At 50.9% G+C, this 14,364-nt stretch overlaps 1 protein-coding gene across 8 annotated transcripts in view; it reads right to left on the bottom strand.

Moving 5' to 3' along the window:
- EPB41L4B (erythrocyte membrane protein band 4.1 like 4B) overlaps positions 1-11,921 on the bottom strand; it is a 118,998-nt gene extending 107,077 nt beyond the window's left edge. For all 8 annotated transcript variants that reach the window (XM_073226464.1, XM_073226473.1, XM_073226468.1 and 5 more), the window contains exon 1: positions 11,610-11,921. In XM_073226464.1, coding sequence (XP_073082565.1) covers positions 11,610-11,906 — 297 coding nt within the window. In that variant the 5' untranslated portion in view covers positions 11,907-11,921. The remainder of the gene's footprint in view (positions 1-11,609) is intronic.
- Positions 11,922-14,364: the final 2,443 nt, after the last annotated feature.

Here is a 14,364-nt window from a genome sequence, read left to right as displayed (position 1 = left end):
ACAAGGAAGATCTGCCATCCCAGAATGGGACTTCGGACCATGTGGTCCCCAAGTGCTCCCTTAGGGGTAAGACCCAGCAGTTCCCGCAGCCCTACTGGCTGCCTGCCTCCCTTCTCTCTGAAACCTTTATTGATTCTGCCTCCTTAAAATGTCTGTGGGCACCTCCAGCCAGGAAAGATGGAAAGGCTCACTGGAGGCCTCCGGAGACGGTCCAGGGACCCAAACAGGGGTGAGCTAGAGAAAGACTCCAAGGTCAAGGGGGACATTCAAAACCAGTGTCAAGGAGCTGATAAAGAATGAGGTGGATATGTAAGAAAAAGATACTCTTTCATCAATCTACTGACAACTTTGTAACGATGAAGAATTTGGGCCTTTTCAAAGAAGCAACATCCAGTGAAGACGCGGAGGATGCCTGGGCTTGCGAGCAGGGCTGAGCAGGCGGCGGCAGTTCTGGATGTATCACTTAAAGCCTTAGTGCCTGTGCTGACGCTGATCTGACACCAGGAAGGCTGTTCTCCCTCTTGTCCCCAGAGCCAGGAGCTTTCTCTCACTTTCTAGTTGCCCATTTCCCCTCCCAGTCCCTCTCCCTTAGACCTCCTTCGAGTTTTAATTAAAACTCTATGGCACTTTTCACATGGGGGGGAATGACTTGTCTCCACTCAAGCTTTGTGAGGGCTAAGAATCTGTCTTACTGTTTGTGTGACCTGAGTCAGAAGCTTTAAATAATGCCTAATACCCTGTACCAACCATACCGCAGGGTAACCAAATGTTGAGGATGCCATCAATGAAATCCAGAAAGCAGCCCAGCTACAACAAATAAATGGAAGGGAAAAAAAGGGGGGGGAGGGGAAAACTGGATTAATAGCTTTAGATATATTGTGCAATGGGGAAAATGGGGAGATGTTAGTCAAAGGACAAAAACTTTCAGTTATAAGATGACTATGTTTGGGGGATCTAATGTACAACATAACTGTAGTTAATAATAATGTGTAGTATACTAGAAATCTGCTAAGACATATGCACAAAAATGGTAACTGGTGAGGTGGTGGATACGTTAATTAAGCTTGATGCACAGTAACCATTTCACAATGTTTACAGGTACCAAACCACCATACCTTATATCTCCAACATAGATAAATGGTCACCTGTCAATTATACCTCAACAAAGCTAGAGGGACATTTTTTTTTTAAGAGATTTAGACAGAACATCAACCAAATGCAATGAAAGGACCTTCCTGCCAACCGAACAGGAACATTTGAAAACTAAGTATCTGATACTAAAAAATAAACTGTTAATTATTTTTAGGTGTTTTAATAGTATTGTGGATACACTTTTTAAAACATAGCCCTTATCATTTAGAGGTGTGTACTGAAGTACATTTGAATTGCATATTTGGAATCTGGTTTAAAGTAACTGGAAAGGGACAGAGTGGGGATGCAGATGACATGAGAGTGGCCATAGAGACAAGTGACGAAGCTCCATGACTGGGCACTTGGGGTTCATTATATTCACTATATGATGGGTATGTGGGGTTCTCTTTACCTTTGAATATGTTTAGAAACTTCAATAATAAAAACTGAAAAAAAAAGTGGGCAGAAGTGAAGTGAATACTACAGATCTGGCAATTGCTCCCCAAAAGCTACTGGCACCAACCAAAACTGAAGTCAGGACTGTAATTCCTACTTGGTGAGCAAAGACCAGCAAGGGGGACTGAAGGAGAAGCGTTCCCTCTTGTTCTGTTGAGGTTCCCTTAGCAGAAGGGGGTGTGGGAGACAGTCTCCTAAAGACCAGCAGGGAATGAGCTGAACACAATGAGAAAAATACAACTCAACTACAAAACAGGCAAAAATTATAGAAAAGCATTGCAGGAGAAAATACGTTTCTGGCTCATAAACATCCCTAAAAATACTCAACCCCATCAATAGCTGGGAAACAGTGAAGACCTGCAATGAGTTCCCACTAACTCCCACTAGACTGGTAAAATAAAGCAAAGAAAAGCGGATTAGCAGATGCTGCTACATGCTGCTGGGGCTCTGGGAAAATAATGTTGAGTGATCTTAAAAGGCCCCGTCCACCGCCCTCCCAGCCACTCCACTCCTGGGTACATACCCAAGAGAGACACTTGCTTGCCCATGTGCACCAGGAGACCAATTCCAGAAGGTTCAAGGCAGCATTTTTTTCCTAACAGCCCCAAACTGGAAACATCCCATATGTCCACTGACACAGGATAAATTTCAGTAGATTCATGCAATGGAGTCACTATAGAGCAGTGAGAACTACAGTTACCTCATCAGTATGGATCTCACACAGTACCAAGTGAGAAAACCCACCTACATAAAGTTCACAAACATGCAAAATTAGTAAGATAGAGTTTAGGGAAACACATGTGTGGCAAACTTATAAAGACAAGGACAGGCTATGAGACAAACTTCAGGAGACAGGGAGGGAGGGGAATGGGACTGGGAAAGCACATGGCAGGGCTTTACCAGCACTGAACACGGGTGGTCTTTGTTTCTAAGCTGGGTGGTGGTACAGGGATGCTCACTGTATTGTATTTTCTTTAAGCGATTCATGTTATAGACACTCTTTAGTATTTACATATCATCATTAAAAAAACATGAAGAATGTGCCGGACAGGAAACTTGCCAATGCTGAGTAACTCAGACACAAACGTTAAGGGGAAAAGCCAAGACCAGGGAGGATGATCAGCATGAGGCAGAGAGTCCCAGGGGAAGGTGCCAGAATGCTGCAAACACAACGAAGGTGAGAGGGCTGGGGACATCCAAGGGTCCACTGGCAGTGCCGTAAATGATCAGGCAGCCCTGAGTTAGGAAAGCCTGGACCCGTACAAAAATCCATAACATGGGTGAATGGATAAGCCACATTTGGGTGGCATACACACACACACAGTGGCATACTATTCAGCCTTAAACAGGAATGAACTTCTGACAACATGGATAGGCCCTAAAGCCATGGTAAGTGAAAGAAGCCAGACATAAAAGGATAAATACCATGTGATTCCACTTAGATGAGGTAGCTAAAAAGTCAGATTCAGAGAGACAGAAAGTAGAAGGGTGGTTGCCAGGGAGGGGTTGGGGTGGAGGAAGGAATGAAGAGTTAGTGCTTAATGGGTACAGAGTTTCAGTTTGGGAAGAGGAAAACATGCTGGAGATGGATAGTGGTGACGGTTACACAACGTGCTTAATGCACTGAACTATACACCTAAGAAAGGTTGAAAGGGTAAATTTTATGTTATTCACATTTTACCACAATAAAAAAAATTCATAATTCAAGGTAGATGTTGCTGAGCAACTGAGCAAGCAGGATGAAGCAACTGTCAGGCCCCCCTCAACCTGTCTGAGCAGAGGTAAGATATGATGCGGACAACATTCAGATCATGAAACAGGCATGGAAGAGACACCACACTGCTGAGGGATGCCAGCTCCACAGGCACCTGCAGAACCAGGCAGTCCACGTCCTCCTGCTGGGCCGGCAGTGTGGACAATTCTACTCCTGGGATCCAGCTCAGGGCTGGAAAACAAAGAAGCTCCAGATGGCACTGCACCTTTGGGGTATCACCTCCTAATTCTCAACTTCAAGAAGGAAGCGCTGGGCACTCAACCAGCTATGACTCTGGGGAAAAGAATCTGCAAAACATGGTGAGAAATGGCACACAGAACTCAAATGCCAGAGACACTGACAGGCACAGAGGTTCAGGAGAGATAGGGTTTTATTGCATGAAATTCTGACCTTCCCATGAAGTTCCAAAGAGCACACATTTCAAGGAAGAAAGCTGGGTGTGCACAGCAAGGACCAGGGGCAAGAGCACTGGAAAATGACTCAGGAAGCCTAGATTCATTTCTGGCTCTACCACACTTGCTAGCTGAGTGGTTCGAGGCCATCTGCTCCCTGAGTCTGTGTGTAAATGCGATAATAATACCTTTCCAGGCAGTGACAATTAAAGGAAGTAAAAGGGACTCTGCCAGGCTTGGGGGTAGGGCTGCCTGACAGGTAAGATGCCAGGTGCTTTGCATATCAACCTTTAACCCCAAGTGACAGGTATTACTTACTTAGTATACACACACACACACACACGCATGCACAGAATGAGGGCGGCATTTAAGTTATCCAGAATAAGCACAAAACAGGGCAGCAAACTGGTGAGAAGCATGTCAGGAAGACTGAGGGAAAAAAAACATTTTTTTAAAGCATACACCATGCTTATAAACATGGATACAAAAGCACAGGTGGCAGGACGGGAATATGTAATATGCTTTTCTCTGTGATAATTTTAGTGTTGTTCTATGAAGCACTTTTGCAAAATGTAGCCTACTTCTGACCTCGGTGTTGGAGAATCATGGCCATCAAACCCAACTGCCCTCTGAGCAAATCTGCACCCACTGAGTATGACTAAAGATGTAAATCGGACCTCTGGAAATCCCAAGTGGCCTGCAAAGGACGCCCTTCTGAGGCTCAGGGGTCCCCATCCACTGGGGCCATCTGGGGCAAGCTCAGGACCCATCCACCTAGCCAGGTCATCCCCAATCATGCTGTCAGAGGCCCTTCCCAGACCACAAACCTCCTCCAGCCAGACTCTCCAAGCTCGAAGCCGGAGTTTACCTTTACTAGCTATGTGACAGGGGCAAGTTTTTTTGCAAAGCCCCAGTTATCTCCTCTACAAATCAGGGGTAACAACAGTGACCATTAATAGAGTTTTTGTGAGGATACAACTAGACAGTCACTGATGCACTTAGGGCAGTACCAGGCAGGCAGCAAATGCTCAGTACACATTGGCTCTTACTAGCTCCAGACACCTACCTGCAGTTCAGAGGCTACTCACTCACTCAAGGTTCAGGGGCACAGCTGGAGCTCATAATTCCCCCTTATGCCAAGGAGTCCAGAGCCCAGGGAATGGGATTTTCTGACTCCCAATCCTCCATGCATGTGCACCTACTGTTTCCTTTACCCCACCACCTTCCAGCCAAATCCATAAGGAATTCTATACATCCTCTGGGACAAATGTCATTTTAGACAGCAAACCATCTCCCACTCCACCCCACAGCCCAGCTGCTCACCCCCTGCACTACCTTATGTGGGGTTAATGTTATCTACACGGTCTCACCGAGTGGAGTGACCCCATCCCTCCGGTATCCCTCCCGGGAGCCTAATGCAGGGTAAGTGCTCAATATGCCTTTGCTGGCTGATGAAACTATACAGCAGGTCAACAAACACATTTTGGAAACAACTTGAAAAAATAAACCAGAAATTAAAATCAAGTGGGACTAGTGAGATCAATCCAACTCTAGAGAAAAGTCAAAGAGGCTGCTGAAGGAGCAGGACTGGGGTGGAGGGGCGCACATGGGACCCAGCAAGGCTCCCGCCTGTGTCAGCCTGATCAGCTCTGGCCGGCAGCAGAGCACAGCGAAGCGAGAGGGCAGCAACTGCCCCAAAGCAGGTCTTCAGAACACAAGCCTCGAGATGCAAGGGAACTCTATGGCCACATCAGCAGGACTTTCAACCTGCCAGAAAGCAGAGATCGGGGGGTGGGGGTGGAATCCCAGGATGGGGAGCTTGCTTCTCTCCCAGGCAGGGGCAGTAGGCTGCACACAGCTCTGATGGCCAACCAGCTCCCCACCCCAGCTAAGGGTCCCAGGACATGGAAAGGGATGGAGGGGGGCAAGGGCTGCCACCCTGACAAACTCAGCTGTATGGTCCACCCCTTTCCAACTGTGCTAAAGGAGTCAGGAGACAGACTTCTATCAACCATATAAATTCATCATTTTAAATATGTACTCACACCTAAATACAAAAAGAAAAAACTACAGATGGATACACACCACAATTTTAAGAGCTGTTATCTCGGATGGAATTTTAGATGATGTTTTCAACTTCTCTGTATTTTCTAATCTTCCTGCTTTAAGCATGTTCTCATACGAAATGAAAGCAGGGGACAAAAGCACACGCCAACCTGAAAAAATAAAAACCCACCACCAAGATGATCTACAGCCGACCCTGCCTGCAGGCAGTGGCTGGGGGCCGGAGATGGAAACCTGAGTGTGGCTGGAACCAGACTCCCGCTGAAGAGAGCACTCCACGCAGAGCGGAAACGATGGCGCAGAGTCGGGCAGTGAAGGAGGATGGGACATGTGTTTTGAGGACAAATCGTGGGCAGAGGATTTCTGTAGTTACTGAGATTTTTTCCTAAATCCCTATGTAAGAATTTAAGGGAAAGTTCTTCACCCTCCCCCTGATGTTTTGCTATTTCAAAATTAAACAGACCTGTGCCTTCATCCACAGCGGTGCACCAGGGACAGAATTCAATGAGATTATGCACGTGAAAGTGCTTAGCAAGTTAATATTTGTTCAGTCCTGGACCAGTGCAGGGTCACATTACTGGCGCAAGAGAGGCAGGCAGCCAGACCCCGCCCCCTACTAACACTGACAATCAGCAGGTGTGAAACCAGACTTAGTGATCACACCCATATCCCATATCCCATTTGGGAAGGATGTTCACCGTCCACCTCTCTCTTTCCCACCGCCCAAGTGCCCACCTTTAAAACAAAGATTTTGGTAAAAAAAAAATACACAAACTCATGAAGGTATCCAGTGCTCCCTGGGATCTCATTCCCAGTCTGGGAAGGGGATGGGGTAAGCACTGGAGGGCCATCTTCAGCCATTATCTTTCCCTCCGGCAGGAAAAAGCAAGCACCCAGAAGCCTAGGATCAGGCAGGGGGTCCATGTCCCCCAGCCTCTGCAGGAGGGCAGAAATGAGAAGCTGCCTTCTCCTGTTTCCTGGGGTGTCTCATGTGATTCCCATTTCTCCCCATTAAGTGAGGGTTAAGATACTCCTGCCCTCCAAGCTGGAGTCCACCACACCTCCACCTTCCTCTCCCTCCTACACGCAACTGACCCCACCTGCCACTGGCTCTGGCACTCTGACCCCTTCTCCAAGCCAGGCCCTCATCACCCTGTCACATGGACTACTGCAATAGCATAACTGGCCCAGCCTCCACCCCACTGTGGCCAATATGGCAATCTGAAGCTCAGGTGTGATACTCAAAGGTGGCCAGTACCCCCGTCCCTGCGCCACTGCCTACAGTGGTTTTACTGCCCAGTGTGGCTGCCCTCTGTTCTTAGGTCTAGAGCCGGTGGTTTTCAAAGGATGTGAAGGTACAACATTCAACAGAATTACTGGTTGTTAAAAATCCAGCTTCCTGAACTACTCAATCAGAAATTCTGGGAATGGGCTCTGGGAATTTTAACCAGAGAAAAGAAAATCCCAGATGAACTTTAAGTACACTGACATCAGAGAACCATTTTGCTAGAATTTCCGATTGTCTGGAAAATGTGTCCTACTTTAAATGGCCAGAAACACATCCTGCCTCCCTACTATGATACTGTGTTAGGATCAGGGGCTGATCTGCCTGCTGCTGATCCTACACTCACCTCCAAAGGCTAGACAATCAGGGTTCCCAAAAAAGTCTATTCCAAACCCCCACTGAGTGACTAAAGGGAAGTCACATTATATCCACAGGCCTAAGTGTCCCATATACACTATAGGGGTGTATGTGCTGTCTAGGGTCCCTTTTACCTCCAAAATAAGGTATATGATCTTTATGCTGTATCATGTACATTCTGTTGCCATCAGAGGTTCCAGGCCTAAAATTCTAAGAACCTGCATTTTTCTCTTTATTTGGAGAAGGGTGGGTCTGGGGGGATTCTTTTATTATCCAAAGTGAAACTTTAATAAAGCATCTCTCATACCATATCCAACTTCCAATTCCCACCAACCAGGCAAAGTGTCATCACCTTCCTGCCACAGCTTTTTTTTTTTTTAGTCCATTACTAGAAATTTTTCCAAACTCTTTCCATAGGCCAAAGATAAGGAGTTGAGAAGTGTGTAAGATTATAACCCACTAGTAATAACCCTCCAGCATCCTGCTGTTTCCTGAGGATTCTTATATACTTCCTGTCATGTAACCTTCCCAACATCCCCATTTTAAAGACTGGAAAATTGATGCTCAGAGAGCAGAAGTTGCCCAGGGCTACGCAGCCAACTGTAACATCCGAATGTGGGTGTTCTAAGTCTGGAGCACCCATGCTTGGACACCACTCTAGTGAGTCAACGTTGAGGTCCACATACCGCGACAACTGTACCACAGCCATACCGGCCAAGAAGCTGTGCCCTCCAAGGCCTGGTGGGAGTGCTAACCAGCTAGCCACATCCTAAGGGGTTCTGCTGAAAGGCTGTGTGCACGGGGAAGGAGGGAGATGGGGCTGAGCAACAGCCACACGAGCAAAAGCAATGCCTGGGATTTGGTCAACAGAGAGCTGATAGGAGTCCACGGGGACCCCACTGCCAAGCACACTAATGGGATCTTCAGAGGCATTAACAGAACGGAAGTGCCCAGGTAGGCAGAGGGAGTCTTGCCCAGCTCTGACCAGGCCACACCTGAAGGCAGGTTAGGGCTAACCCGAGGGAGGCACCTTCCACGGCAGGGCCAGGCTTCCTGAAGAGGAGTGGCTCAGGGAGGCACTCATTTCTAGGGTGAGCTAAGGGCTCCCCTGGAAACGGGGCTTGCACAGCAGGTCCATTTTAGACTGCAGGCTATAGATGGGTTTTTAAAAGGATCCTCTAGTCACATTTTCTCAAAGACTGAGAAACTATTGACTGTCCACAGCAAAGGAGAACACACAGGTGTGCTAGGGGACGCAGCCCACCATCAGACAAGGGGGCTCCAGACCCTGTCAGAGAGCCTGTAGAAGACAATTGCAGTTGCTTCTTCCTGCATTACATATAACAACTGGGCCAAGGCACAGTCAAGAAGCGGACTTGACACAGCAGGTATTCTAAAAATGCACAAGGGACTCTGGATTTAGGATCCTATGATCTCAAGCGTCAAAGTCTCCAGGATAATTCATCCATTCCCCAGCACCACATCTGGGCGAGCCTGTCATATTACTTAGCATCACTTGGAATAAAAAGATGAGTTTCTACCTATGTTTCCCAATGGCTTCAGACCACCTCTTTCACCTTTGTGCCCACGGCACAATGCTGGGCACATTGGAGACGCCCAGTAAATATTGACTGAAGACTGACGTGCCCTGGCATAGTCACACTGCGGGTGGTGGTGTGTTTGAGGCCACTGAAGAACACAAGTGTCCTGCCTAGGGCTAATAAAATGGTTTATGGCACTGCATAACTACTTTGAGTATGCTGAGCAAAGGAATTCTCAAAGTTACCACCACCAGAGTGTTTTAATTACAAAGGAGCCATAGTCTGCCTGGCAAGTGCCCTGGTGCCTGTGGAAGTGACAGGAGAGAAAACCCAGCTTAGGTGTATGGCGGCCAAAGGTGAATCCTATCTGTGCAACACCAGAGCCCAGGCAGCAGTAGAAATCCAGGAATACAGAAGAGAATACTGACATGTGGGGCTAAATGCCAAAGAAGACAGCATAAAGAGTGAGCCCGGTGAAACGGCGCTGAGCGGGCATGCTACTAATTCATCGGGAGCTGGTTGTCTGGTGATAACCTCCGAACTCCAAGATTTAATTACAGAAACTAAAACTCCAATCTGGAAAGACTAGTGCAAGAGACTGTGTGATGCAGTTCTAATATCTAGTAAATCTTCAAATCGATGAGCTGTGCTCACAGGTGATTTTTCTTCATCTTTCTTCCCTGAGGGTTCACATGAGAAAAACCAGCATTTGCTTTTTATTTGCCTTTGGACAGGGTGTATTCGTGTGTGTATAAGTAAAATGAAGGGTTCATGAAATCACATCTTAAGCACCAAGAAATCTGCCATTAAAAGAAAACGTGGTAAATTCTTTCATCAAGGAAATTTTTACGAGGTGAAGAAACCTTTTAAGATCCAAATATCCTTCTCCCCTTTGCGCCATCAGCTTTAATAAATCAGCATTCCTGCCCCCACCTGTTCACTTGCATACCTGTTAGGATCTATTTACCATGCATGCCCTTTATTCAGTTTGCATTTTTCACTCCACAAACACCAACTTACACCTGTCGCACAAACCCGACAGAAGCAATACATTTTATAAACCAATCATCCCTGGGGAACAGACAAGAAAGCCATCAGCAAGGAGCACTGTCAAAGTTCCCACGGAGAGCACTGCTTTCCCACATCTGAGATACAAAATGCGCCACTCCTCTCCACACACAAGCTGCCTACCTGTCCACTCCTCCCGGCTCTTTAGGCCTCCCCTCCCCGCTGCATAAAAGCTGGACAGCCTCAATCTTGGGAAACAGTTACATTTTAATGCAATTTTAAAACAACGGTTTAAGCACCAGAATATAGCTCCTTTTCCATGAATAAAAAGGCCCCAGAACAGTATTATCATTAAGTCTATATCCTATAGAGAACACGAGAAGCCACAAAAAATAAAATTGCCATAAACTGAAAATGTCTCAAAATGAAGCCTGTTCAGGGAAGCTGTATCAAACTCCAGGTCAGGCAAGCTTTGATTTTCCCATCTGTCTAAAACCCTTACATGTTCAGGAAGTCCAGAAAATTAAATTCCCTCTTCCAGGAAGGCCTAATGCTTTCTTTGGAAGTCCGGGCATGTTATTTTTTTGCCTTGAAACCCTCGGGATGATCTGTAACATTCATCTAAAGCCCCAATCATTGCTGTCCCCTCCGTCACACCCAAAGATTCCCAAAGGCGCTGTCTGCCGCAGCGCCCGGTGCGCGGTAGGCGCCCCATTAATGTGCAGATTTGACTTGATCAGATCTGGCCCTTCGGCTAGAAAGGCTCCTTGATTGCTGGACGTCCTGGCGGGGACAGCAGCGCAGGCCTAGCTCTGCTGGAAGGGGGCGGGGTGCAACCACCTGTGGCCTGGTGGCCCGGGACTTAAACCCCGGTGCCGCCGCCCTGGGGTGCCTCGGCAGCACCACGCAGGTTGCCGGGAGGAACGTCCCGCGTGCCAGGCCCCGGGGCCGACTCCGAGCGCCCCAGCAAGGGCTCTGCCGGCGCCAAGTTGGCCAGGTCCGAGACAGTCGTTCTGGAGTTGGCTCCCAAGTCGGCCAACCCCCTGCGAAGCTGTGGCCGGAGGGGCTTTTGGGCATGGGGGTGGGGGCGGAGGCGCCGAGAGGGGAATCTGGGAGGAGGAGAAATGGTCCCCTGCCTCCCTGCTAAACTTGGGGCACCTGCCGGGCAGCTCCTCCCTGCCGTTTTACCAAGGCCTGGTGGCGAGCTCTGGGGGGCGGCAAGCGGGCCACCCCGCACTGCAATGAGCTGAGATTGTCTAACCGAGAAGGCCTCCGCCGGAACCTGGGGGCGTACGGGGAACACCGGCCACCGGCACCAGGGGGCGGGGACTAGGGACAAGGGGACTTGGTGCGCCAGGGAGAGAGTGAGGCCCAAAGGACGAGGTGGCAGCCAGAGAAGGCGCGACTCAGAGCCCTGTGCCAAGGAGGGGGCGAGCCAGGGATGGGGCCCCGGGAGAGGCAGGGGCAGGGTGGCCCGAGACGGAACCCGGGCTAGGGAGTGCTCGCGGGGGAAGGGGCAGAGCCCCAAAGGGAAGCAGTGGCAGAGGGGAGCTGCCCCGGGGGCGCGGGGTGCCAGTGCCCCGAACCCGGCCGTCACTCACCGGCAAGTCCACGCTCACTTCGGTCCCGTCGAGCAGGAAGACGCGGCAGTAGAGTGTGGCCTTGGCTGAGCCGGCGGCAGAGATGTGCACGGCCGCGCCGCCTGTCAGCAGGGGCCCGCCACCGGGGGGGAACACGCTGCCCCCGGGCGCGGCGGGCAGCGTCGAGGCGGCGGCCGGGCCCCCCCGCGGCCCCCCGTCGCGCTCGTCCCCCAGCCCGGCGGCCCCGCGCCCTGCCGCGCCCCGCGCGTAGCGCTGCATGGAGCGGCGGCCAAAGGTCCGGCGCAGGAACCGCAGCATCCTGGCTGGGGGCGCCCCCTGCCTCCGCCCCCTGCGCGGCTGCCGCTGCGCCGCCGCCCAGGAGCGCCCCGCGACGCCGTCAGTTCCCGCGGCTGCCGCCGCCTCCAGCGAGCTGCGGCCCGGGGCTCGTTCCCGCCGAGGCCGAGGCCGCGCTCTGGCTGCCTGCGGGGCGCGCCGGCCCAGCCAGCGCCGGCTGCGAGTGGCCGCAGGCGGGAGGGCGCGCTCGGGGCGGCCCCAGGGCCGTCCCGCTGCCGCCGCCGCCGCGAGCGCCCTCCCGGGCCGGCGGCCTGCGCTTGCCGCGGAGCCGCTGCTGCCGACGGCCGGCCGCGGGCGGCCCGGGGACTGCGCGGGGCGCGGGCTGCGGGTTGCGGGCTGCTCCCGCGCCGCGCGCCGGCCGAGGGCCAGCCGGAGCAGGGCGCCTGCGTGCTCTAGGCGCGCTCGCTCCCACTCGCCGCGCCGCGCCGGCGGCCGGAGGAGGCCCCGCCGAGCGCCAGCTCCCAAGGCGCCTTTTCCTGCGCCCGCAGCCCCCGCCTCCCACCTGGGAGGCTGCACCTCCAGCCGCCGCCACCACCACCACCACCACCGCCGGGACTGCAGCACGCCCTCCTCCCTCGGGGCTGCGCCGGGTTATTGCAAACCGGGTCTGTGCTGCCCCCTGCCGGCCTGAGTGCCTCCTGCTGCTGTAGGTGTGCTCACGTGTGTACACGTAGGTGAGCACACACGTGTTTCCGGCGCCCCAAGCCCTGGAGACGCCCGAGAGTCTCCTCTCGCTTCGTTAGAAGAACAGGGCTGTATTCCTCCTGGGAAACCTTGATCCGAAGGCCAGGGAGAGAGTAGCATTGAGTGAAGGCCCTACTGGGCCCTCAGTTTGCCATTCTGAGAAAGGAGAGGGGTTTTTAGGGGCTCTACATAAGGTCCCCGCTGCTTAAGTTTTGTCAACTGTAAAAACTCAGAGCTAGGAGGGCCCTTTCATCCATTCCAAGCCAGTGAACTCATTCCAAATAAGGAAGCTGAAGCCTGACAAGGAAGGGGAGTACTTTTCCAACCTACTACGTACGCAGAAAGCACCTTTCCTCAGAAAGCACCTTTCCTCAGGGAACTCGTGCCCAGTATTGAGGCAGAAACATCAATAGCCGTAACTGAGAAGGCTAGTAAAGGCTCCTGGGAAGCAGAGTAGAACAGAACACACTGAGAGTATGGGAAGTGGAAAGAGATATTTATATGGAGAGAAGTGTTTATAAACAGTGCTCCTCAAGGCCTGCTTCATGGAGAAGTGAGTTGTCCAGTGTTGCTGAGAGAAGGTCAGGCCTCTGAAGAAGAATAACACCACTTTTTGGGCCTGACACTGTGCTAAACCCTTTTGTCTTGCCAATGGGTTTCAGCCTCGGGCAAGTTCGCTATGGATTCAGTGTGACCAAAGAAATTGACAGCAAAACGTTCTTGGGGGTGGAAGGGTTATACCCAAGTTTATTTCCAGGTGGCAGGTCAGTCACTAAAATCCCATTCAGTCAGAGCGAGTCTGCAGGCAGAAAGCCTGTGTCTGCCTCTGGGCCCCTCTGTCCACACAGCTGTCCTGGGCCTCTCTGCACAGTAGTCCTGCACAGCCGGCCTCTGGGCTTCTGTTCTCGGCACTGCCACCACTCCAGCCTCTGCTCTGCTCTCCCGCAGCTTTGCAGCCCTGCCACCGTGTAGTGCCCAGAGCACTGGGCACAACTCTTTTTATAGAGTCAACACCATGTATTGCCCACAGGTGTGCAGTGAGCTAGTCAACACGGCCAGGTGAGAATCCTGGCCGCAGGAACTCTCATTTTATCCACACCTTTCCATTCATCATCTCACTTAATCCTCAGGACAATCTGGTTAGGTAGATGGTTTTATCCTCACTGTACAGAGAAGGAAATTGAGGCTTAGAGAGCTTAAGAGAGTTGCTCCAGATATGATGGTTATTAGGGGCTTGTGTGCAAGGTTTCAAAGCTGTTCCTTCTAACTGCTGCCAGGTTGAAGCATGTGGCATGACTGGCAGGCAGTGAAAGTTTCTGAGAGGTCTGCATGGTGGCAGTGGCCACAGCAAAAGGGACAGAGAAAGAGGGAACAATGAATTCAGGAGACATTCCAAAATAGACACTGAGGAGCAGGCACTGTCTTAGGAGATTTCATGAATGATATTTTCATTAATCCTCACTCTAGCCCTTCCAGGTAGTTTTATTTATCTCCACTGACTTAGGTGGAATTTGGGGCTTAAGGAAGTAATATGCTTGCTCTGGGGTCTCAGAGCTCCTGGATGGCAGAGCCAGTATCATCCCTTGTTGCCAAAGGTTCCCTTTACAGGGGTTCTCCCGTGTGGAAGGATTCTCCTAGGGGCATCTTCAGTCAGCCATCAGGTGCCCACTCTGCTCTCCTCCCCACCAGACTTAATAGAATACTATCAGCAAGTTGATTTTCAAAATTGCCCAATCTG

This window comes from Manis javanica, chromosome 2, assembly GCF_040802235.1.
Source record: "Manis javanica isolate MJ-LG chromosome 2, MJ_LKY, whole genome shotgun sequence".
In the NCBI taxonomy this organism is placed as follows: domain Eukaryota; kingdom Metazoa; phylum Chordata; class Mammalia; order Pholidota; family Manidae; genus Manis; species Manis javanica.
This window is presented reverse-complemented; position numbering and strand designations above follow the sequence as displayed.